At 38.4% G+C, this 26,392-nt stretch overlaps 1 protein-coding gene across 3 annotated transcripts in view; it reads left to right on the forward strand.

Annotated features, from left to right (window-relative positions):
- CDADC1 (cytidine and dCMP deaminase domain containing 1) overlaps nt 1–26,392 on the forward strand; it is a 45,489-nt gene that overhangs the window by 2,798 nt on the left and 16,299 nt on the right. For all 3 annotated transcript variants that reach the window (XM_072783161.1, XM_072783162.1, XM_072783163.1), the window contains exons 3-5: nt 5,649–5,723; nt 15,771–15,948; nt 22,410–22,979. In XM_072783161.1, coding sequence (XP_072639262.1) covers nt 5,649–5,723; nt 15,771–15,948; nt 22,410–22,979 — 823 coding nt within the window. The remainder of the gene's footprint in view (nt 1–5,648; nt 5,724–15,770; nt 15,949–22,409; nt 22,980–26,392) is intronic.

The raw sequence follows: 26,392 nt of genomic DNA on the forward strand, positions 1-26,392 counted from the left end.
AAAAAATAATATATGCCTTGCAAGGGAGTTTAGATTTTATAAGTAGGGACTTATGAGGAATTTTCACAGGGAATTAAGGAAGTAGCTTTTTAATAATTAGGACTTCATCTTTGTAGAGCACTTAGAGGGTCACAGCAAAATTTCCGGGAAAGTACACAGATTTCCTGTACCCTCCCTGCTTCCCCCTGCATGAATAGCCTCCACCATTAACCACATCCTCTCCACAGTGATACATTTGCTATAGTTGGTAAACCAACATTGGCACATCATGATCACCCAGTCTGTAGTTTACATTATCGTTCAAGGTTGGTGGTGTACATCCTGTGGGTTCAGACAAATGTAGAATGGCATGTATCCATCGTTACGCTTTCATACAGAAGATTTTCATTGCCCTAAAAATGCTGTGTTTTACCTATTTATCTTCACCCCCCCACCGACTACTGATTTTTTTTTTAAGAGTCTCCATAATTTTGCCTTTTCACAGAACATCATGTAGTTGGAATCATACAGTACTATGTAGCCTTGTGGGATTGGCTTCTCTCACTTAGCAATATGCATTTAAAGTTCTTCCGTGTCCTTTCACGGCTTGATCGCTCACTTTTTTTAAGGGCTAAGATTCATCGCCTGGATATGTCACACGTAATTTTTCCATTCACCTGCTGAAGGATATCTTGGTTGCTTCCAAGTTACTGCAATTCTGAATGAAGCTGCTCTAAATAACTGTATGCAGATTTTTGTGTGGACGTAAGTTTTCATCTCCTTTGGGTAAATACCAAGGAGCATGATTGCTAGATTGTATGATAGAGATTTCTCAGAAACTACCAAACTGCCTTCCAGAGTGGCTGTACCATTTTGCATTCCCACCAGCAAGGAATGAGAATTCCTGTTGCTTCACGTCCTCGCCAGTATTTGGTGTTGTCAGTGTTCTGGATTTGGGGCATTCTCATAGGCATGTAGTGATATGTTGTTTTAATGACCCATGATGTGGAGCATTTTCATATGCTTAGTTGTCATCTGTATATCCTCTTTGGTGAGGTGTCCATTAAGGTCTTTGGCCCATACTTTAGTCCAGTTATTTTCTTATTAAGTTTTCAGACTTCTTTGTATATTTTGGATAACAGTCTTATATCAGATGTGTCTTTTGCAAATATTTTCTCCCAGCCTGTGGCTTGTCTTCTCATTCTTTTGACAGGGTCTTTTTTTTTTTTTTTTTAAGATTTATTTATTTATTCATGAGAGACACACACAGAGAGAGAGAGAAACACACAGGCAGAGGGAGAAGAGGCTCCTCACAGGGAGCCTATGTGGAAATCAATCCCAGATCCCAGGATCATGCCCTGAGCTGAAGGCAGATGCTCAACCGCTGAGCCACCCCGGCATCCCAGATAGTGTCTTTCACGGAGGACAGGTTTTAAATTTTAATAAAGTGCAATTTATCACTAATTTCTTCATGGATTGTGCCTTTGTGTATCTGAAATGCCATCACCATATCCATTGTTATCTAGGTTTTCTCCTATTGGGGGGAGGAGTTTTTTTGTGTTTTACATTTAGATCTATGATCCATTTTTGAGTTGATTTTTGTGAGGGTGTAAAGTCTGTGTGTGTATAGGGAGTTCACTTTTCCTGATGAATATCTCCTGGAGTAGTTTTGTCTTGCAACTACTATGTGAAATGTTTCAGAAATAGTAAACATTATTAAAAATGTTGTGCAGTTTTACTCTCTATTAATCACTTCCTCAACCCCCACCCTGGCTCCATATATTATTAATGGCTTTGGGAAAGCTCTTCATTTCCTTCATGATTTTGGAGTCTTTTATTCTTTCTGCCTCTTAGTAGCTTACTATTATTTTATGAAAATAGAAGATTTTTAAACTGTTGGGGTATTTTTCATTTGTTTTTGGGTTTTTTTTTTTTTTTGCAGATAAAATTGTCTCAAAGAGACAGATTAGGAGCAAATGCTTAGAGATTTAAGACTTAATTTTTTTAAAGATTTTATTTGTTTGAGAGTGCCCATGCATGTGAGGTGGGGGAAGGGCAGAGGGAGAAGGATAAAGAGAATCTCAAGCAGACCTCCCTCCCCCACTGAGCACGGAGCCTGTCACGTGGTTTGACCCAGGGTGGACATGGGGCTCAGTCTCACGACCCTGAGATCATGACCTGAGCCAAAATCAAGAGTCAGTTGCTTACCTGACTGAGCCACCCAGGGGCCCCAAGATTTAAGACTTTTTTTTTTTTTTTTTTAAGATTTATTTATTTATTCATTCAGAGAGAGCGAATAGAGAGGCAGAGACACAGGCAGAGGGAGAAGCAGGCTCCATGCAGGAAGCCCTATGCGGGACTTGATCCTGAGTCTCCAGGATCACACCCCGGGCTGCAGGCGGCGCTAAACTGCTGCGCCACCGGGGCTGCCCGATTGAAGACTTTTTAAAAAGCACATTTAAAAAGCTGGCTTGTTACAGATTGAGTACTACTTTTGAAGACTTTTTTTAATATGAAGATTTGATCTCATTTTAATTCACATACATACGCACACATATGTATTTGTGTGTGTGTGTGTGTGTTTATCAAGAATAAATCCTCTGCTGAAATTAAGTTCTTTTTCAACAGAAATGCACATTAAATGAATTTACTATTAATTGCACATTATGTTCATAGGGCTGAATAAGATCTTTTTCCTATTAAAAGAAGAAAAATATTCTTTAAGATAATAAGTTTGTTTCACTTAAATTCTTTATTCTGCTTTTGCTATACAAAGTAAGTCAGAAACTTTAAGCTGCAATTCGACATATAATTATATTGGAAATACTCCCTTTGACACTTTGCCAACCTTTTGTCTTCATAAAATATTTTTATGTTACTGAAGTTAGATGTTATTATTTATAAAATGGGCTGAAGAAAAAAAATTCCACTTTCTAGAGACTACTGACATTTTTGTGCTGTTTCTCAATCTTTTCCCTCTGTCTCTGTCTCTATCTCTCTGTCTCTGTCTCTCTCTCTCTCTCTTCAGTTATTTGAGATCATTTACTTCTGGATCCAGCCTTTTTCACTTAACCGTAGGAAAATATTTTTGCTGTAATACTATTGTACACACTGAAGCAGCAACGTAGTCTAATGGTTTAAGAGTAGCCACTCATTTTGTAGTTAGTGAAACTCAGGCTCCACCTCTTTAGTTGTGTAATCTTGAGTAAGTTACTTGCCCTCTCTCAACTTCCTCATCCATGAAATAGAATGTTATTGGTACGTACTGCAGGGGGCTTTTATGAAAAGTAGATGAGTTAGTATTTGTAAAGCTCTTAGATAGTGCTTGGCATATACTATGTACTATGTGTGTTTGTTGTTACCATTTTAATGTTGACCTGAGTGTCCATCACATTGATGTTCCACGTGTATTCCTTTAGTACTGGACATTTAGATTGTCATTCATTTTTATCAGCCTCAGTGTATTTTAACTTACAGCCACTTCTAAATATGACTGATACCTGAGATTTTCTATGTTGTTATATATTTACACTGTATGAGTGCTCTTTGAGCATTGCCCAGCAAAGTTTACATGAAGTATAAAATACAATAATTTTTAAGAATCCTGCCCCAAACGAGATAAACGAGTGGGAAAGAAACTGTTTATGAGACTGCTTGGGAAAAGGAAAGTTAACTAAAAGTTTTAGAACAGAAATCAGACCTACTGAAATGGCTACTGTTTTAAAATAGTAATCTTAAAAAAAAAATAGTAATCTCTCCTATTGGTTCATAGTTTTTCATTCTAGTTGAGTTAAACATATCTAAATTGCCTAAATGTTACTTTAGTATAAGAATTCGAATAACTGTTTTGTTGCCTCAGTTTGATCTACACATCATGTATTGTCTCCCTCTCCCAGCTCTTCCCATTGTGTACTCACTGTACTTTTCCAGAACAGTAACAGGGTAGCATAATGGTTAACACAATGGACTTGGGGCTCAGATCCTGCCTTTTCCATTTTTTAGCTGTGGAGTTGTTTAATCCCTCTCAGCCACAGTTACTTCATTTGTTAAATAGAAACAATAGAGGCTACTTTGTAAACTTGTGAGGATTAAATGAGATAGTTTGTGCTTGATAGGTACTTTATTATCACTCATGTAGGCATCACCACCACTACCATCTATCTGCACTCCCACCATCCCACTACCAACTTCATCGTTGCCTCTACTTCCCGTTCTACTGAAATAGACACATTATTCCCAGAATGTGGCTTTTCCTGTAAACTTTTTTAGAGGTTATTCCTTTTCTAGCATCCAGCATTTGTTTCATAAGACTGAGCGGTCAGCATTCACCAGGTTTACCATTCCCACATTCAGACTTTGTCCAGTTTATTACATAGCCCCTCTACCCTGGGGCACACAGAATCCCACTTCATAGTCACTTTCCTGTGTCATAAGCTCTATAAGGGCTACATCCTGAGCAACTAGATCTGTGGCTGGCACTTCGCAAGGATTCAGTAATATTTGTTGAATTAATAAATGAAGGAGTTTGGTCCTTCAAACTGCGAAGTTTTACTTTTACAAAAGACTTGTGGACATCCATTTATCAGTGTCTTATTGTTTCTGCAACAAATCACCTTAGAGTTGGTGGCTTTTTTTTGAGTTGGTGGCTTAAAACACATACTTATCCTACAGTTCTGGAATTAGCACCCTGAAATGGGTCTCACTGGACTAAAAGTGTCAGCAGGGCTGTCTTCCTTCTGGAGGCTCAGGGGAGACTCCCATTTCCTTGCCTTTTACAGCTTCTAGAGGCTGCCCAGTTGTCTTGGACCAGGAACCTCTTCCTCCATCTTTTTTTTTTTTTTTTTTAATTTTTTAAAAATTTATTTATGATAGTCACACACAGAGAGAGAGAGAGAGGCAGAGACTTAGGCAGAGGGAGAAGCAGGCTCCATGCACCGGGAGCCCGACGTGGGATTCGATCCCGGGTCTCCAGGATCGCACCCTGGGCCAAAGGCAGGCGCTAAACCGCTACGCCACCCAGGGATCCCCTCTTCCTCCATCTTTAAAGCCAGCGGTGGAGACTGTCTCATGTTGCATCACAGTGGCACTGCTTTGCTTCTCTCTCTCTACTGTAGGACCCTTGTGATAATATTGGGTCCACCCAGATAATCCTCCATCTTAAGGTCAGATGATTAGCAGCCCTAACTCTACCTACAGCCTTGCCATGGTGATGTAACAGAGCCACAGTCTCCAGGGATTGGAACAGGCAGGCCTTTGGGGGCCCATTATTCTGCCTACCACAGTCCATTATCTAATGCTTTTGCTGCGTAGTTCCAAACTTCCCAGTTCCAGTTAATTTACCTCTAGTCACCTTTAGCCCTTTTTAGCTACAGCCACACTCTAGTCTGTTCCTTAAAACTGCCCCAACTCCGAAGTCTTAAACTACAGAATTTTATTTTCTGACCACAATTTTCAGTCCTTCTGTATTTTGGGAAAGTGTATAGGGGGCTGATCGTAAAGGCCTTATTTACTAGGTTATGTAATCTGAACTTGAACCTGAACAAAGCATGAAGTCAGTGCAGACTTTCATCAGGAAAAAAAGATGAATGATTCAAAACCAAGAAAACCTGCCTTCAACTCGGAAATGTTAAACTGATCTTTTTTTTCCTCCTTAATCTGCTTTTAATTAGGAAAAGGAAGAGGAAAAGCATGGACCCTTAGGAGATAATGAAGAGATGTCCAGAATACCTACTGACAAAAAACAGGTGCATTTTTTTTAAATTTTTTTAAAAGACATGTGTTTGTAATAACAAAGCAAAAACAGTAGTATAAAGTAGAATAAAAGTGCTTATACTCAACTTTCCCATTTCCATATCCAGAGCAGATTCTTATGTACCCTTCATATCTTTCTATAAGTTTTCTATGCATTTACAAGACTATACATGTCTCTCTTATAAAAAACAAAACAAACCCAGGTTATTTTATAATATGCTCCTACATCTTTTTTTTTAATTTTCAAATTTAATTCTTGAAAAATTTCCATATTAGTTTACATACATGTGTTGAGAAACACCCTTCCTTACGTGGTTCTCTCATACTCCAGCACATATTGCTGGTTTTAAGAATGCAAGGCCCTAACTGCTCTTTACGGAGGCCATTTCTCAGACTTGTGTTTGCAGCAAGCAAGCTTGAGGGTTTAGCTAATGTCTCCCTCTGGGACAGAGAGATGGTTTGCTTACTGTCTGTGATAAAACAGCAATCCCTGGGCTGGTGTTCTTCTCCTGTAACAACCCACTTCCTGTCCAGGAATCCATCTGGGCCCATCTGCATGACCCCTGTGGGACTTGTGGGCAAGGGAAACATCACAAACATGATGTTCATACTACTTGCTGTGTTGTGAATGATCACCTTCTCTGTCTCTGACCCAGGAGCTTCATAACCATTCTACCAGCATCCATGAAACAGAAGCAGGCTAATTTACTAGCTTGTAGGAAGGGTAAAATTAAAGCCCAGACCTGATAAGATGAACTCTGTTCTTTTTAATATTGCATAGCATTCCCTTGTTATTTTAAGCTTTCAAGTTTTCCAGAGAAATTCTGATTTATTGGGTATCTAGTGGAGATAAAACATGTATATTTTGAAAAAAAAATTAGCTTGATGATTCTGATGTACATTCCTGGAGATCTGGTAAGTTCTGAGAGTGAGTCTCTTAAAATGCCCAACAAGGATATAGAAATAATTTGTCTCTGAGTATTTACATATTTTTAGTTATAAGAAAGGCAAGGCAAAAAATATAGTTTAATATACTCGTTTGCTTATCAAAACAGATTGTCCTGTTTTGCTTATGTTTTAATATAAAACTAACCAAGATAACAGACAACTTGCCAAGATGTTAGCAAAGTGAAGCAGTCGGATTCAGAGCAATGATTCACTAAAAAAGATTTAGTCTTCTAGGAATTGCAGTAAGTGGAAGTACAAAATGGAATGCAACGTAGGCTTTTATTTGCTTTGTTTTAAGTTTGGGATGGAAAAAAATCTTGGTTTCAGATTTGATATTTTGGCCTTAGCTAAAAACGAAATGAAAAAACAAAAGATATATTCCAAGGTAAAAAAGACTCTAGACAAAAAAGTGACAAATAAGCCTAGCCTAAAAGATTGTTCATTTTTGTTTGTTTTGTCTCTGTGCCTATGCTGAGGGATGGGGGAGGGATAAAAGATTGCTTAAATAATAAAATGATGAGTATGCTTGCCACTTATTAGGAATAGTTTTGGGTTTGGTTTTGGTTTTTGTTTTTGTTTTTGTTTTTTGGAATAGTTTTCTTAAAAGTCCTTTCTGGTCCAGGTTTCTGGCTTTATTTCTGTCTGCTTAACTACTGAGAAAATCTAAAGCTAAAATCATTCAATTGCAGCCTTTTCCATTTGTCACGATTGGTTCGTTTCATTTCATTTTATTTTATTTTTTAAAGGTTTGTTTTTTTTTTTTAAGTTAACATCTACACCTAACATGGGGTTGAACCCATGGCTCCAAGATCAAGAGTTGCATGCTCCATCAAATGAGCCAGCCACACATCCCACAATTGGTTCATTTTAATAAAATGAACTCTAGCGTGCTGAGATCTCCTGATAAGTCTTTTCAGTTCTTATCCGAAGTTACAGCTTAAAAAGAAAAACTCACTGGAACTATTCAGAAGTAGATAGTAGCATATACTTTGGATTTGGGGAACATAACACTCTTAAGTAATTTGGAATGGGAAGGGGAAAGGGTTCATAAAATCACAGTAAATTTAAATCTTATTTATTTATTTATTTATTTTTTAACTTATGATAGTCAGAGAGAGAGAGAGGCGGAGAAGCAGGCTCCATGCACCTGCATCCCGATGTGGGATTCGATCCCGGGTCTCCAGGATCGCGCCCTGGGCCAAAGGCAGGCGCCAAACCGCGGCGCCACCCAGGGATCTCCTAAGTCTTCTTCTAAAAGCCAATATAGATCTTTCATGTTTTAGATTTATTTTTAGAAGTATATTTTGTAAGGGAAAGATTTTTGTATTCCTTTTAAATGTCCTTAAAGTTTAGGAAATGGTAACTCAGAAAGGGAATTCTATAAAATTTTCTCTGTTTTTTCTTTCTAGGCATTTCACAAAATATTCTCCATAGCTGCAAACACTTATAACTGAAACTGAAACTTGACTGTTTTAGTTAATAAAGCTCTGGTCTGATCTTCAAGATGTGCCCTCTTGGGGATTACTGTAGAATAAAATCCCTTTGAAAGGAAGTAGGGAATAACAGGTACCCTAATCTCAGAGCCCAAGTTCCCCCACATACTGTGACAACTAGTCCCAAACCCAAATATCAGGTTTACATTCCTTAGTTCAGAATCCTTTCCTGTGAAGATGGCATAGACTATTTTGTGCCTTACATTGAACTGATTTTTAACTTCGTCCATTTTATCTGATATTAATATTGTCACACGAACTTTTTCTATTAGTATCCATGTAAGTTAGGACACTAGGTTTAAAGCAGCATGTCTTTAGAATCCCAGCCCATCCCCAGTCTCCAGGGCTTGGAAGCAGAGTCAGCCCAATCCCCTGCCTGTGGGTGGGATACTGCTGAGGTGGCTCAGGCTTACTGCTCTGGCTTTTAGTTCTCTCTTTGTTTTTAATACCTGAGCATGTGCCTTCCTTCCTTTTGAGCTTAACTATGCATTTAAAACTTTTTTTTAAATTGCATATAGCCTATATATTTGTAGGAGGTGGGACATAACCACATTAGTCTAGACTGCCATCATGCAAAAAATTGGTAGAGTGAGTTTTTAGGAAAAAATTGAGATTATCTTTATTTTATTTTTTTTTAATTTAATTTATTTTTTTTTTTTATTTATGAGAGTCATACACAGAGAGAGAGAGAGGCAGAGACATAGGCAGAGGGAGAAGCAGGCTCCATGCACCGGGAGCCTGATGTGGGACTCGATCCCGGGTCTCCAGGATCGCACCCTGGGCCAAAGGCAGGCGCTAAACCGCTGCGCCACCCAGGGATCCCCGAGATTATCTTTATTTAGTCAATATTTAAAATATTTTAAAATTTAAGATGACCTCTGCTTTAGTTCTGCCTTTTTCCATCTGTGAGTCTTTCAGAAAGTCACATAATCTCTTTGGGCTTCACTTATCCATGTATAAAACCACAAGGTTTTCTATATTTTTCCTTATTACCACATAGAAGCTTAATATTAAATGTTTATAGACTGGATGCTGTAGAAACAAGTCAAATCAACTTGGTTCTTGCCCTTCCCTAGATTAAAGTGTATTTATTTTTCAGTTGGACAAATTAATGGGTAATTAAATGCTTTGTTTGGTTAAGAAAGCCTAGACTTAGAAAATTTTTGGTATAAAGCCAAAATAAAACTTTCAGAACAGTTTTTGGACCTAATGAGAAACGTGCTTTTGTTCAAAACATGTTCAGATAAAGAACTAAATAAAACTTTGATTTTAGTAATAAATCAAGTATAATCTGTGATACAATCATTAGATAAGTTAGAAAACAAAGTTCAACTGCATAAATGTAAAGATCCGATTGCTTTGTTCAATGATTCATGAATTGGGCGACCTCCCATCTACTACATAGAGAGGGGCTCTGAAGCTCTGCAGGAAGGAGAGACTTCTACAGGCAGAAGGGGCGGGAAAAGGAAGTTGCTAGCCAAAAGTGAGTTGTTTCAGGCAAGGTCCCCTTCCTTTGGGGGATTGCAAGAATTTACTAGGTGGATTTCCTCACTAGCTGACTAGGAAACTACAGTTCTCACTGGTTAAGGTTTTATTCCAGGGAAAGGCAAAAACCTCAATTGGGTTAGGCATTAAAGTCTCAGTCTGATGATGTGGGCTTAGCCCGAGTGATTCTATTTGGGGCCACTCGTCTGTTGCTCAGACCCCTCTACCTGAGAGAGGTGATCAAAACAAGGCATTAGCGTCATCCCCGGCTGTTGCTCTGAAGTTCTTATGGTTTTTGCTGATCCTCTGTGGTGGTTTTCACAGGTCATGAGTTTTGTTTTTGTTTCTGGTGGTTGTTTTGCTGAATCTTTATGGTATTCACAGACTGCATGACTTCAGGTGCACATTTTTCAAGTCAGTCATTCTCTTCATTCCTTTTTTCTGATGTTCCAGTCTTAGGAAGATGACTCGTTTGGTGGTTAGTGGCTGCAAACATACACTTAAAGCTGTATTTGAGAGAATACAGCATGTGGGAAGACTACTATGATTATTACAAGCAGGGTAACCCCCAATACCTGGAGGGCATTTGGAACTGTGGTCCCCAACACCCAAACCAGTCAAAATTAAATAAGTTAAAGGAAGACCTTGTTAAACTTTCTTGAGCCACGTAGCTTGTTTCAACTTTCTTTCTTTCTTTCTTTTTTAAATGCTGGTGGTATTTTTTTTTAATATTTTATTTATTTATTTATTCATAGAGACACACAGAGAGAGAGAGAGAGAGGCAGAGACACAGGCAGAGGGAGAAACAGGCTCTATGCAGGGAGCCCAACGTGGGACTCGATCCCGGGTCTCCAGGATCACGCCCTGGGCTGCAGGTGGCACTAAACCACTGCGCCACTGGGGCTGCCCCTTGTTTCAACTTTCCCACAAGTCTGAATCCCTGTGCAGCAAGTGGTGTTGGTCGCAGCACAGACACCTTCTCGTTCAGCCAAAAAATAAGGACCATTTTCCCCAAGAACAACTTTGGTCAGAAGCTCTAAAGATTATTATTGGGCAGCTGTTTTTTTAAGCAGCAGATTTGGTAATATTTAAAGAGTTAAGGAGAGGTTCCTGATCTTGGCTCATTCATACTCCCTCCTAAGCAGAGAAGTATGAATCTGCCAAAGGGAGCCAATTTTTAATCACATATGCCTCCTGGTAATTCCTATTTGAGTCTGTGGCTCAGAGCTGGAAAGGTGACAGCCTGGAAGCCAGTAAAATTTAAGGGTCTGTGGACTGTACAGGCAGTTTTTATTCCGGTTACTCTTGCCTCATGTCCTTTTCTCTGTGCAGAGCTTGGGTGCACGTTTCCCTGGGTTTGGGGTTGTTAACAAGAGATAGGGTTCTGGAGAAACTGAGGCTTTGGAAATCAGGGTGAAATTTGTGATGGGCAGAACTGCAGAATCCCAGCATCAAGGCAAGTCCAACAGTCATTTGGAAGTTCATTAACCCCTTTGTAACGGCCTGAGATTTCATAATCTTTCAAGGCAGGGAAAGGCAAAATGTGGACAAAAGAATCCTACTTTCATGCTGTAAGAATTAGGAAGAAGGATGGTTAGGGAAAGAGGGATGGAAAAAAATGTTCTTGAACTGACATCTTAGGAGAAAGCAGTAACCTCAACATTGGCTCTTTCTCTTCGTAGTGAATTTGATTTTGAGGTCTCCGGGTTTGGCAAAAATATCAGAAGGTTTTTAAAACACTTGGTCAAGTAGGATCCATAGGTCAGGGTGAAACAATACCTAGTTATCTATTTTAACCAAGTGACAAAGACTTCAAAAGCAGATAGAGAAACTTAAATCATTGTAAAACAAAAAACAAACAAAAAAACAGCTCTTTTAATAGTGAAAAATCTGTTTTTTTTTTTAAGTAATCAAACACCTGATGAAGACAACATGAAACACATAAGATCATTTTGAGAAAACACAAAATCTTTGTTTTATGGGCAGATTACTTAAAAGGTAAAGAAAGACCTTTTACAATCTCTTATCAAGAACTGACCAATAGTCCAAGAAAACTTTATTCTTTTAACAGAGAGAACCAAACTTTAATTTTGTACCACCTTACTTTTGGTATTAAAATACATTTATTTACGCCTGGGTAGCTCACCGGTTGAGCATCTGCCTTCGGCTCAGGGTATGACCCCGGGGTCCTGGGATCACGTCCCGCATTGGGCTCCCTGAATGGAGCCTGCTTCTCCCTCTGCCTGCGTCTCTGCCTGTGTGTGTCTCTCATTAATAAATAAATAAATCTTTAAAAATACATTCATTTTTTTAAAAAAACCCTTAATTTAATTTATTCTAATCTTAGCCAGCTTCATCACACACAATATTCCTTTTCCACAAATCTTCTGTAACCTCTTTAGTATCCCTTCAGATTTTGTCCCATGTTTTTCCTCTTTCCCATTCTGAAATAACCAGCCTCACTTTAGGACAAAATTACTTTCTTTTCCCTCAACAAAAAAATGTATTCCTCATGCTTTCTTTTCCTGAAAACACATATCCTACTTTCCTTGCATATGGAGGTTATTTTAAAAATTATTTCTAGTAGCTTTAATTAAATATATTAGAATTTGCAACCTTTAAAAACCTTAATTTCTAATAAAAATAAAGAAGTAGACAACTGTGAATTTTCTTTTACATTAGCATTCTGTGGTTTGGCAAATTTATAAATACTTTTCATAATTTCTAGAAACATTTGCCTTCTCAGTAAATTTTTCAGTGTGGCACAAAACATATTCACTAACAAACCCTAAAATCTTTAGTTCCTCTGTAACAGGAAGCCAAAAAGTAGATAAACCTGTGTTCAGGGACTATCCATCATTTAATTTAACTTAGCAAAACTTTAAGGTTTCAGGTTACAAAAAAATTGGGGGGAATTATTTTAAAAGTTTGCCTAAAAACTTTTATCTCACATCTACTTAGTTCACTTATTTTGAGCAATTGTTTAGGTTGCTTATTAAATTTCATCATTCCAAGTTATTTCCCTACCTGACAGATTTTGTAACAGAACCATGAACTTTTTTGACTAGTAAAGCCACGTAGAAAAAACTTGTATGACTGCATTATATTCAGTGCTGATAACTTTAAAGACATGTCTATTTTAATTAAACCAACAAGCTTAAATTAGCCTTAATACTGAATATTTTTCCAGATCATGTGAACCTGAAATACATTTGGGATCGTTTCTATAATATTGTGGAGAATTTTGCGAATAATCCATTTAAGTGCTTAATTTTCTTTAAGCCAATTAAATGGAGCTTTTTTACAAATTAATTTTGGCAATACAATCCTGAGGTAGAAAATACCACATCTACAACACATATACATAGATTCACATAAACACATGACGGATGCAAACAGAAGCCTTATAGCTTTCATTTTAAGATTTTAGCCATGAGATGCAAAGCTCACTGACTTATAAAAGAATAGTTGGAATAAGTTAAACTTACCTGTTCAGATGGCTAAAGCTTTTTCTATAACATCTGTGGAGAAGACTTTTAAGATTGGTATTTGTCCTTGACACAAGCAGTTTTATGAAAGCTGTGAACTAAATTTTGGGCAAGGGATCTTCTGTATCAATTTGTATTTATAAAAAGTGCCCCCCCCCCCACACACACACTTTTTTTCTTCAGTCTTAAGAATTGGGGATGGTTTAGATTAGCATTCCTGGGGAAGACCTGATAAAACATGTACAGGTACAGGGAAAGAACGTAAGTTCCTCCAAAACTACTTATAAGCCTTTTGAGATAAATACAGGAGGTTTGAGGATTGGTAAAAAGAATAGGTGGACTTTCCCTTCGTCACTTAAGGGTGTCAAGTAGCATCTTAGCCCTCCTTCAAGGGTATATGGGCGTATCTGTAAACCCTCTAATTTGGTGGAGTTTTGTTTATGGTCTTATAGTCTTCTCAGAGTGGAAAGAAGATTCAGACGGAGGATAACTAGGATGAACACTCAATTAAAGGAGGATAGAGGGTAAAGGTAGGAGTTACCTCAGTCTTAGAGTCCTGTTTTATGTACCTCTTGTGTTTTTAATTTTTCACAAGCAATTTGCAACAAATTTTTCAATGAAGGCATTTTGGAATTTTGAAGTTTTTTGGAGGCTTCTGCATACTGGTTAAAACAGGTATATACCACTCTGTTTGATTTGGGAACCCTTACTTTTTGAATGATCTTATCTAATTGGACCATTCCTCATATAATGTCTATTACATTCTAGGCTGTTATTTATCTGAGGACTTATAGCAGTTTGGTAGAACCCTAGCTAGAAAGTGAGTTTAACCCATATTTTCTGTCCAGCTGTAGCTAGTGGTAAATGAGGTACAACCCACATTTCTGTCTGGTCATATTTTGGAGCCCTCAACCTGATGGTTGTTACCAAGCCAACTTCTTGGGGCACAGAAAAACTTTGTAAGATTTTGTCATTTTGTAGATATTTATAGCTTCCAGGATATAATTTTTAGGCTCAAAATAAGTTAAGTGTACCAAAAAGTGGTATGCTTTAGAACTTAAGGATCTCTCTCTCTCTTGCTCTCTTTTTAAGATTTTATTTATTTATTCTAAAAAGAGAGAGCAGGGGGAGGAGCAAAGGGAGAAGGACAAGCAGACTCCACACTCAGCATGGACCCAACAAAGGGCTCAATCTCAGGACCCTGAGCTGAAACCAAGAGTTGAATGCTTAACCAGCTAAGCCACCCAGGCTCCCCTCTTTTTTTTTTTTTTTTTTTTAAAGCTAAGTGAGTTTCTCAGAGCCAAACTAATACCTAAGAGGGACATGCTACTGGGTTGGAGTTGGGGGTTGTATGATGTTTTGCCTTGTACCTAGTTGCATCGAAATTTTCTTGAGGTTGGTGGGTGACCTAGTGTCAATATAACCCCTTCTATGACTAACTTACCCTAACACAGGACTGTTAGAGTTAAGTGGCAAACACTCTAACAGTTTTTAAGTGCTCAACCCGTGTCCACCAATTTGCAGCTTTTGGTCTCCCAAGATTCCATTAGCAATAGCCTTTACTTCCACAAAATAAGACAAACATGTTCACCTTAACACACCAGCAGTAATCAAGAGATGCACAGGCCAAGGGAAGGTCTTGTGCATACCACTACCAACATGGAATCTGGGCCTGGGTAAAGGACTGAACCAGCAGACCTCAACAAACGGGGACTGTAGTCTGGGATTCCACACAATGGGGAGCAGTCGACTGAATTACCAGGATTTCCCAATGTGGTATCTGGGGGCTAAATCAAGGGCTGGTGGTTCCAATTAAATGGGGGAATTTTGGACTGGAAAGTCAATCAGATTAGGGGCTCAGTGCAAAGTGAGCAGAGCTCAGAACCAACTTACCCATGGCCCTTAGATATGGCAAAAATGACAGAGAGCTCAGAGGGTTTGCAGGTACCATGCTTGTGTTTCTTGTTGTCCCTGGAGCCATCAGGAGTTTTTCCTTGGATCCAAATGCTCCCACCAAATCTGTTAAAAAACACAATTCAGGGCAGCCCCGGTGGCCCAGCGGTTTAGCGCCACCTTCAGGCTGGGGTGTGATTCTGGAGACCCAGGATCAAATCCCACATCAGGCTCCCTGCATGGAGCCTGCTTCTCCCTCTACCTGTCTCTCTCTCTCTCTCTCTCTCTCATGAATAAATAAATAAAATCTTAAAAAAAAAAAAAACCCACAATTCAGCTGAGTAAACTGAAAGATCTAATTGCTTTATTCAATGATTCATGGATTGGGCAGCATCCCATCTAGTAAATATTGAGGGGCTCTGAAGCAATGCAAAAAGGAGATTTGTAAGGTAGGAGGGACAGGAAAAAGAAGTTGCTAGCAAAAAGTGGATTGTTTCAGGTAAGGCTCCTTCTTTTGGGGGACTGCAGGAGTTTACCAGGTGGATATCCTTGCTAGCTGACTAGGAAATTCCAGTTCTGATTGATTGAGGCTATATTCCTGGGAGAGGCCAGAACTGCAGTTAGGTAGTAGGTCTCAGGCTGGTGATGTGGAAATGAGTCCTATTTTGGGCCTCTTGTGTCTTTTTTAACGAATGTTGTAACTAATACATTATTATTTTGTATTTTAATGTAGGTGAAGAGAACTGGTCTTGTGGTGGTGAAAAACACGAAAATTGTTGGTCTCCACTGTTCTAGTGAAGATTTACACGCTGGGAAAATTGCTCTCATAAAACATGGGGCAAGGCTGAAAAACTGTGATCTTTATTTTTCCAGGAAACCATGTTCTGCTTGTCTGAAAATGATTGTTAATGGTAAGTGTAGATAAGGCTTGGTTGGGGATTAATAGTATTTAGCTAAGAATAACCAAGATAAATTGCCTAAACACCACTGAGATCATTTAGAAATATAAATACATATCAGAATACAGTCTGATACATTGTGAGAAGAGTAAAAAAAAAAAAACGTGGGTTCTGGTCTCAGCCCTGTCACTAACTATTTAGAGAACCCTTCATGTATTATAGACTGATGCTAGCTGCCATAACAAACACTAAAATTTCAGTGGCTCAACATATTAAACCTTTATCACTCATGTACTAGTCCAACGTAGGTGTTGCTGAACAGCAGGCTGTTTTTCTCCATGTGGCTGATTCATGGGCATAGGCACCTTCTGTCATATTTGCTGCTGTCGTCTTCTAGAGCCTTGAGTCCTCTGCATCCAGAGGCAGACTGAGACAGAGGCTAGAGAAGGCTTACCTGTTCCTGAAAACGCTGGCCTGGAAGTCCCATGCATCATTTCTGTTCACATCCACGCTGAGCTCTGTAGTTCCTGGCTGAGCAGTGGTCTCCCAGTCACCGCTCCGTACTTCGGAAGAAGCAGCTCAGATTATAAATGTTTAACTATCCTCTGCTACGCCAGGCTACTCACTAAAGCTCTTTATGCTTATGATTCTATTTTGTACCCAGGTAAGTATGCAGACCATTTTCCCATTTTAAACATATGACCTCTTTTACATAGGCACTGTGGTATTGTGACTTAGAACATGAATTATGTATTGGTCTTCATCCCAGTCCTGGCAAAAAAAAAAAAAAAGTGTTGAGAGTGATAGAGGTGTCTTTTATTATTCTTAACACTATTCTTAACACACCCGCTTCAGCCACACCTGAGTTTGTTAGTGAAGTGACTTTTGGGAAACCCCATAGATGAGGGCCTGGTTGCCAGTGGAACCAACTAGGTCATTAGAGGGTTAGAGCTTTTAAACTCACTCAGACCTCTGGGGAAAGAGAGTGGGACAGGAGTTTGAGTTCAGTTACCAGTGGCCAATAATGTAGTCGATCATGCCTGTGTAATGAGGTGTCCTTAAAACCCCCCCCCCCAGAAAAGGGGTTTGGAGAGATTCTGGGGGAAAATAAGGTTTATATACTTTTAATCCATTCCCTCAATTTGCTCCTTGGGTTATCTGTGTTACCATTTACTATAACACATCATCTAGTATATGTGCTGCCGAAGCGAGCACTATAACACATCATCTAGTACCGAATGAGTGATAAAGGCTGTTAGGTGATCTATGAATTCAGAGTGATCCATGCAGGTTGGCATGTAATGAAAGGCTGGGGCTTAAGCTGGATCTTGATGGGTCAGATGAAGAGGACGAAGACCACATTCCTGGTCAGGGGGCCAGCATGTGTGGGTTCGTCAGTTTGTGAGAAGCAAGCTGCTGGGGGTTGGTGTTTGAGATGGAGAAATACTCTTGGAAAGAATAGTGGCAGATGGATGATAATGATCGGTTGGGACTTCAGTGGAGAACTTTGAAAAACTGTATGGCCTTTGAGCTTTATCTCATAAAACAGAATTCCTAAACTTAGAGAAAGGGTGATTTTTATTTATATGAAAGTCTTCAGAGTAGTGATCAGATCCATAGTGAAGGCAGTGCCCTTGAGCTACAGTGGAGGCACTTCCAAAAGAAATGGTCATGTGGCTAGAGCCTCCTGGCCTGCAGCAAGTATTTCAGGCAGGTAGAGCACAGATACTCTTGGGTTCTATAGTCTTTCCCCTGCCATTATGAATAGAGAAGGTAGATTTGAGAATGGTAGGGACTTTTTCTTTTTTTTTGACCAATTGTACAGATTGGATATTCATTTATCACTTGTGTTAGTTGACCTATAAATCCTATTACAGATAATATGGAGCCACCGAAGCTTTTTGAGCAGGTTGTAACATGATTAAACTTATTATTATTACTTCTTAATTTTTTGTTATCAAATTGGAACCTGGAAAGATAAGAGGTTAAGAGCTTGATGAGCAGACTCTTATATTAGGCAGGGTGTGAAATAGGGTTGAGATGGCATTGATAAAAAGAATGTGACAAGACCAAAACACTGTTGATTAATCTCTTCTAGAGTCAAGAGAGAAAAATGAATAAAACATAGTTGTGTTTTGTACTGACCTGACTATGCTGAAAGTAGTCTTACTAGCCTCCGACCTATTAGAGAATCAGAATTAGAAAGAAAAATTAGAAAAATAAGGGAGTGCAGTTAACTCACCACTGCTTGATGTCCTTAAGACGTTTGAACTTCACAAAGCAAATAATGAAGTGTGGAAAATCAGGAAGAACCTACAATAGAAATGCTTTTATATTAGTGCTGGACCCATATATAAATGAAATTGCTGTTACTTTAGGCTTATACATTTGATCTTGGGGGAAGGGTCATGGTTTAACCCCATGCTACAGTTCCTATTAGGCCAATTACAAGGAAAACCTTGCTAAAGCACAGTGGTTCTCAAAGTGCAGTCTGTGGCTTTCTGATGGTCCACAAGGTCATACTGTTTTCATAATAACACTACATTTATACCAATAGTACCAAAAGAATAGTGAGTAAAACTACTGTTGCTGTAGAATGAAGCAAGGCAGTGATAGTCCTTGTACTCTCCATGGCCACGAACTTGGAGTTTAAAAAGAGGGTTTCATGTAAGAATGTCCTTGATGAAACAGTTAACATTATTAATTTTATTAAATCCCAGCCCTTAGGTAGACATCTTTTTAATATTCTGTCTGAAAAAATAGGAGCACTTTTGCTACAAACCCAACTAAGTATGAAAGTTGCCTTAAGGAAAGCCATCTACATGTGCAGTTGTTTGAGTTATTGTAACTGAACTAACAGGAGTTCCTGAGTTGGCTCCTTGGTGAGTTGTAGACAGAAACTGCACCAGGTGGAGTTGTCACTCCACAAGGAAGGAAACTTTACTTGCAGCAAATAAGGAGGTCACGGGGAGTAACTTCCAAATCCATGACTCCCTGAGCTGGTTGCGGATTTCTTTTTTGGGGGTTACGATAAATATTTAGAAAGGAGAGTTATGTCATCATGTACAAAGGCGGGCATAAGGATGTGCATTGGTTTTAAGGCAACATGCGTTTACTTACATTGTATATCATGTCAGTGAGGGTTGTGCTCTTCCTTGGGCAGAAATTTTAATGTAATGCGGCAGAGGTAACCTTACAAGTCCCTGTCAGACAAGGGAAGGGGCTATGGGCATACCCCTAGAGCTTGTATAAACAGGATGAGGTCTTGAGCTCCTTATCTCTTGCAAGGAATGCAGGGCTTTGTTAACTTTTGAAACAGCACTGGGAGTTTTTACCACTGATTTATGTGACTGATAGGACTGGGCTGTTTCCAAGCCTGGTAGCCACCGTTAGTTTTTGCATTACCTTTGTTCCCTTAAAATCCTTTTGCATTTCTTTGCAATTCTGACATTTCCTGGAAGGTTCTGCAAGACCGTGTGCTAGGGCAAGTAGAGCCAGTAAGGAAGGTGTAGGTCACAGAACATGGCTGGGGGCCTGAAATGGCTTCTCTTTCTTAGTCTTTATGCTTATGTTATGAACTGAATTACTCACTTTTTTTTCATGGAACACTGTCAACACACAAACTATATAGTTTTTTAGACTTGGCCAATTGACAGATACTCTCAGAAATAAATGAAGTGAACCGGTAACTCCCAGGAAATCTGACAGTATTTGTTGCTAGTGATAAAATTTGAGTCTTCAGATGAAAATTAGAATTTTGGAAAAGTCACATCCACCATCATGAGCTTACACTTTCCCAACACTTAAAGACTCTAATGATGTGATATTAATAATGGTGATACTAATGAATAGGACTTCTTTTGTAATATTGTAAAATCAGTAAACCAGTATTTTCCAGAAGACCAACATATGATGCTACGACATCATGCATGAGTGAAAGAGCCATTCTAAGTGCACAATAAGCCAATGGAGTTTAACATAATTGTAAAAAAGTTTGTTGATATATTTCAGATTCCACATTGTAACTAACTTTTAAGAAATTATCCCTTGTCAAATTTTTATGTAGTGTCAAGAATATTCAGTTACCTGAAATGTCTGTTAAAGTACTCTTTTTTTCAACCAGACATATGTATGAGGCTGGATGCTTTCCATATACTTCAGTGGAAACAACCTATCACAACAGATTGAAAGCAGGAGCAGATTCGAGAATCCAGCTGTCTTCTATTAAGCCAGATAATAAAGAGATTTGTAAACATTTAAAACAATGCCATTCTTCTCAACTAGTTTTCATTACTGTTTTGGAAAATACAGTTATTTTTTTATTAAACTGTGTTATTTATATTAATGTGTAGTAGGTTCTCTTGTTATTTTTAATGAATTGCAATTTTTTGAAATTTGTTTTAAGTTTCTAATATAGTACGTATCAGTAGGTATATAATCTACATAGGCAGAGCTCTGTGGGGCTCTCGTTAATTTTTAAGAGTGTAGCAAGGTCTGAAAATTTGAAAGTCCCTGCTGTAGCATTTGCCACTGGTACATGAACATTTGTTCAAAGCCTAGCTAGCCATCCCCTCTTCTCCTTAAATCAGGATTGCTAGAAGCAAGCCAGATGCTTAGATGAAAGATTGACTATTGCTACTGAGTAGGAAATGGATTATGAGAACCCCAACAGAAGGAAGCAAGGTGAGAGGTAGCCAGAGGAAACATTCTGATGTCAGCTCCAAGGCCTTCAAAATTGATTTATAATGCAAGCTACAATAAGAGTCAGGAGGAGCAGGGAGTAGATAGAAATGTGTGCTTGTTCAGCTAAGACTTTTTAGTTCATCTGTTACTTTGAATGCAGGACACCCTGTGAGCCATCTGTCTCTTCACTTCTGGGCACAATCATAAGAATCTTTCCTAGCTGAAATTGCATGAGATACTAACAAAGGGGTCTCTTTGTAAAATACTAATTAACTGATGAACATTTGGGTGCTTAACCCTGTATAAGGCATCTCATTGTTCCCTCTCGAATACAAAATATTTTTCATCTGTTTGTTATCTAGTTTTGTTTTATAAATTGTCTGATCATATCATTTTGTTGGTCTTGAGGCCTTACTGTTCTTGTCAATTCATATGTGCTGTTAATGAATTAAAATCTCTGTATATCAAAGATAACTAACCGGGCAGCCCTGGTGGCTCAGCGGTTTAGCGCCGCCTTCAGCCCGGGGTGTGGTCCTGGAGACCTGGGATGGAGTCCCACGTCGGGCTCCCTGCATGGAGCCTGCTTCTCCCTCTGCCTGTGTCTCTGCCTCTCTCTCTGTGTCTGTCATGAATAAATAAATAAAATATTAAAAAAAAAAAAGATTACTAACCTGTCACATTACTTGAAAATTCTAGTTTATTGTTTTGTCTTTAATTTTGTGGGCTTAAAAAAAATAATATTGCTCCCCTTCCCCCCACCCAACACACATACATTGCTGCCCTCACATTGTTTTGGCCATTTAGGTTTTTTCTGTTTTTACTGTTTTAATTATTTATTTACTTGAGAGAAAGAGAGAGAGAGTATGAGCTAGGGGAGGAGCAAAAGGAGAGGGAGAAGCAGATTCCCCGCTGACCAAAGAGCCCAACGAGGTTGGGTGGGGGGGCCCTCAATCCCCAAACCCTGAGATCATGACCTGAGCCAAAGGCAGACACTTAACTGACTGAGCCACCCAGATGCTCCTCTATTTTTATTATTTTAAACAGTGCTGCATTAGATATATGCATGTGTGAATTTTTTTTTTTTTTTTTTTTTTAGAATAGCTTCCCAGAGGAAGATTTCAGAGTGTAGATACATTTTTAATGTATGGATGAATTGTTTATTTCAAATACAAAAGTCTAGACACTACCAGTTGTCAGCTACAATATTTCTAGAAGCAGCCATTTGATTACTTACAGGACTCTGGTTATATAGTCCTGGAACTAGGCTTCGGGACCACACTTAGTAAAGCCAGGGATTCCACAAATAACTTCCATGAGCTGTGTTAGGGGTCAGCCATCTTTTCCCATACAGGGCTAGATAGCAAATATTTTAGGCTTTGCAGGCCCTATGGTGTCTGTACCAGTCTGCTGCTCCATTGTAGTACAAAGGCAACCAGAGACTAGGTCAATGAATGAGTGACTCTGTGTTCCAATAAAATGTTATTTATATAAATGACACTCAAAGTTTGAATTTCATAAAATCTTCATGTATCACAAAATAGTATTCTTTCAATTTTTCCAACTACTTAAAACTATAAAATCCATTCTTAACCTGCACACTGTACAAAAACAGGCAATGGGACAAATTTGACCTGTGGGCCAGAGTTTGCCAAGACATTATAGATGACTTCATGATAGACATTTATCATATTGGGACCTCTGGGTCTACCACAATGATATGGAGGGTTTATTAAGAAAACTCTTAATTTCAACATATGTCTGATAACTACCTTTCATATTTTGTATTTCAGCTGGAGTTAACCGAATTTCATACTGGCCAGCTGATCCAGAAATAAGTTTGCTTACTGAGCCTTCTAGTTCTGAAGATGCAAAGTTAGATGCCAAAGCGGTGGAAAGATTGAAGTCAAACAGTCGGGCCCATGTGTGTGTCTTACTTCAGCCTTTGGTGTGTTATATGGTGCAGTTTGTAGAGGAGACCTCTTACAAATGTGACTTTATTCAAAAAATTGCAAAAACATTGCCGGATGCTAACGTTGACTTTTATTCTGAATGTAAACAAGAAAGAATAAAAGAATATGAAATGTTATTTTTGGTTTCAAATGAAGAAATGCATAAGCAAATACTGATGACAATAGGTTTGGAGAACCTATGTGAAAATCCATACTTTAGCAATCTGAGGCAAAACATGAAAGACCTTATCCTACTCTTGGCCACAGTAGCTTCCAGTGTGCCCAACTTTAAGCACTACGGATTTTATTGTGGTAATACCGAACAGATTAATGAAACTCACAATCAAAGTTTGCCACAAGAAATTGCAAGGCACTGCATGGTTCAGGCCAGGTTATTGGCATATCGAACTGGTGAGTTACTTGCTTAGTGCATAAATTGGGGCTGACTGGGTTGTATTTGTCTCAGAAGTAAAACGGTTTTCATCTCCTCTATCACAGAGTTCATTTACTCTTAGATACTGAAGTTTTGCTGGTCATTATATGTATAGAAGCAAGTGACACCCTTGAATAGACAACTCTTAGAGAAGGTTTAGGATTCCTGTGGCCTTATATTCAGTGCTACATTTGTAAATCAGGAACTGATTATCTAGACCCTCCTGCTTCCTGCCTTTGTCGTCTTGTTCATGGAGCCCTCTACTAGAGATGGGACAAAAAAGAGAAAGGAGAGAGACCAAAATTATTCATTTTTAGTTAACTCTTCAATATTTTGTGTGTATTCAGTATTTAATAAAACTTTGAAAATCTTTACAATAAAAATGTGAATTCAAAATAACTAACAGAATTAAAGTAAAGGAATATTGACAACTTCTTCCAATTGCTGGTATATCTTTAATCAGCAAGTTAAGAAATCAAATGTTTTTACTTTAAGTTGTACATGAGTGTATATATGAAAAAAGGAAAATGTCACTTGGGGATTTTCTTTATTGTGATAAAAGATAGATAAAAGATCTATATTGCCAATTATAGAACAATATTTTCACATCTTGCCAGACATAAGATTTTTCAAAGTAGAATCATGATTTGATCACTTTTTTAAATGCAACTTTGAAATAAAGGGGGGAAAATATAGGCAGGAGGAACAGTAGAATAAGATTTGGTGAATGGAGGAATTTATTTATTTATTTATTTATTTATTTATTTATTTATTTAAGCTTATCCCAAGAAAGAAGGGAAGAAAGAAAATCTTAAGAAGAGGTCCATACAAATGCCACTGGTTTGCAGTATATTCTAATTCTAAAGACCACAAAGTACTTTGGAGTAGAATAGAAATTCTCAACTGACAGCATGTCAGAGTCGCCATCAAAACTTTCATTAAAAGTACAAATGCGTAAATTCCAACCCAGACCTACTGAACCAAGTCTGTAAGGATGTGGCCTAAGCTTATGAATTTTTAAGGTTCTGCAAAGGATTCTGATGTTAATAATCACTCAATTCTTTATTAAAGAACTTGGTTCTCCTACAGGCACAAACCATATAGCTCCAAACAAATGTTGTGTAAAAGTCTGATTTAATATAATTATGTTATTGTATCATGGGCTCTGCATTAGCATCTTAGCCAAAACCAGCTTTATAAAGAACTCTTCTCTAAGCCATTCTGGAAAGACAGAAACATCAGTGGGAACAGCTGTCACAGCTCTACATCACTAATTCCCATTTGCTAATTAGAATTCAGCTGATTCCAGAGTGATGGTAAACTGGGAGATAGGAATGTGCTGTTCTTTTACTTATCTCAGTACATCCTGCTTCTCCTAGGAGAATATTCCATCATACGATGTATGATTCCAGTGTTTCAAGATGCAGTAATGTATAGATACAAATTTGCATCTACATTCTTTAGAAGATACTCTAATTCTAAAGTTATCCACTCTTTCTGTGCAGAGTTTTGTGCATAAAGATGTGCTTCTGCACGTGATGGGTAACTTAAAAATTTTTGCAAGGTTAATTTTTTGATTGTGTATGATTTTTTTTTTTTTTTTTTTTTTTTTTTTTTGCCTGGAGCCCAAATCTTGAATAGGATGCAACTCTGGGTCATGCACTCCACTCCACTGTCAGCTCATCCAGGGAAGAGAACCATGTGCTCGTCATCATTTTTCCCTTAGCGCTAAGCGCAATGTGCTGAATGGATAAAGGAAATCTTTTTTATATCCAAAGGTAAACGGTCCACAATCCCTTATCCAAAATTCTTGGAGCCAGATGAAAAGGAGTCCAGAATTTTTCAGATTTTAGAAAGGTAATATGGTTATATATATTGTATCTCACCCAGCATTCCAGGGAGGGGCCTGAGGCAGTACATTGTAATCAAGCACATCCATATGGAGTAAAATGTATGAATATTTGCACTAAAAGTGTGGTCAGGTGTGGTCACAAAATAAGTATAATCAAGCTGTCAAAAAAAAACCTTGATATAAGGGATTTCAGATAAGAAAATCTAGACCTATATTCTTCATTGGTGATAAATTATAAGAATAACAATTTATTGAGCACTTAGAAGGTGCCAGGCACAGAGCCAGGCAGTTTATATATGTGTCTCCTTTAACAATCCACCTGGGTAGATATCCCCCTGATAGAGCATGCTCCTAATAACTCAGACTTTTAGTTTCACTCTGTTCAGTTTGCTCTGACGACTTTATTTCACTTTAGAGACAAAGACACCATTTAAAAATACACATAACGAGTAAAATGAATTCCCAAACATCTAACAACAGAATTCTAAAAGCAACTGAGAAGTAGGTGCTTGATGATTGCTTTTTGAATGATGGATAAATAGAATCCACAGAGATGTCATTAAAGGACATTTTGAGGTACCAAAAGAGTGACAACGTTCCTTTAGACCCTAGAGGGGAAAAAAAAGAGTTTAGGAGGGCATTGCATCTTACCCGATTCAAGTGTGATTTCTGAACAGGGTCCTGTTTTCCCTTAGACAAAGTGTTTCCCAAAGCTGAAGATTATGCTTTCCTCCTAAAACACAACAGTGGTGGTGAATGCAGGTTGGAGTAGCCACGGAAGTTAGCTGTTTCAAATCATAACTTGGTGGTTCTCAACTTGCAGTACGCCTTTGAACCGAGCTGATGCTCACGAAAAATGCAGGTTTGTGAGCCCTGCCTGACTTGTTGGAGAGGTTGCTTAGGAGATTTCCATGGGGGCCAGGAGGCCGCCTTTTAACAAGCATCCAGTGATTCTGATGAAGTGGGCTGTGGATCACACTCGGACAAATCTGACATGGCCACAGAATCAGGAGCTAAATAACCACACCCGTGTTCTGGAACCATGGGCTAAAAGAGCTCCCTGACTTTCAGTGATCCGAGTCTCAGGAATTTGGCTCAGCAATTATAAGTCGACCTTTCCCTCAAAGGTACACAGAGAAAACCTTCCGAATGAGCAGATCATGGGGAGCGATTTGTGTGAAAATTGCAGAAATGAAAAGATTCTTGAGAAATCACTTCATTTGTCATCCAACCTTGGAGCTGTGTGAAATCTACACCTAACGTGGATTAAATTTTATTCTGGTTTTAAAAGACATAGTAAAGAATATTCTGCTGGTATAACTAAACTTAGCTAGGCAGTAGAGCTGCATACTGGTGGAAAATCACATTTTACCCCTCCTTCCGTCTGTCCCCAGACTGAAACAGAAAAAGTGGCTCCTGAGACTAGAAAAAAAAAAAAAAATCACATGAAAAATACTTAGTGTCAATGGTAGGAAAAAATAGACTCTTAATATGAAGAATTTCTATTTTAGTCTCTCATTTTTTGTTTCAGGCTTATAC

This window comes from Canis lupus, chromosome 17 (assembly GCF_048164855.1).
Source record: "Canis lupus baileyi chromosome 17, mCanLup2.hap1, whole genome shotgun sequence".
In the NCBI taxonomy this organism is placed as follows: domain Eukaryota; kingdom Metazoa; phylum Chordata; class Mammalia; order Carnivora; family Canidae; genus Canis; species Canis lupus.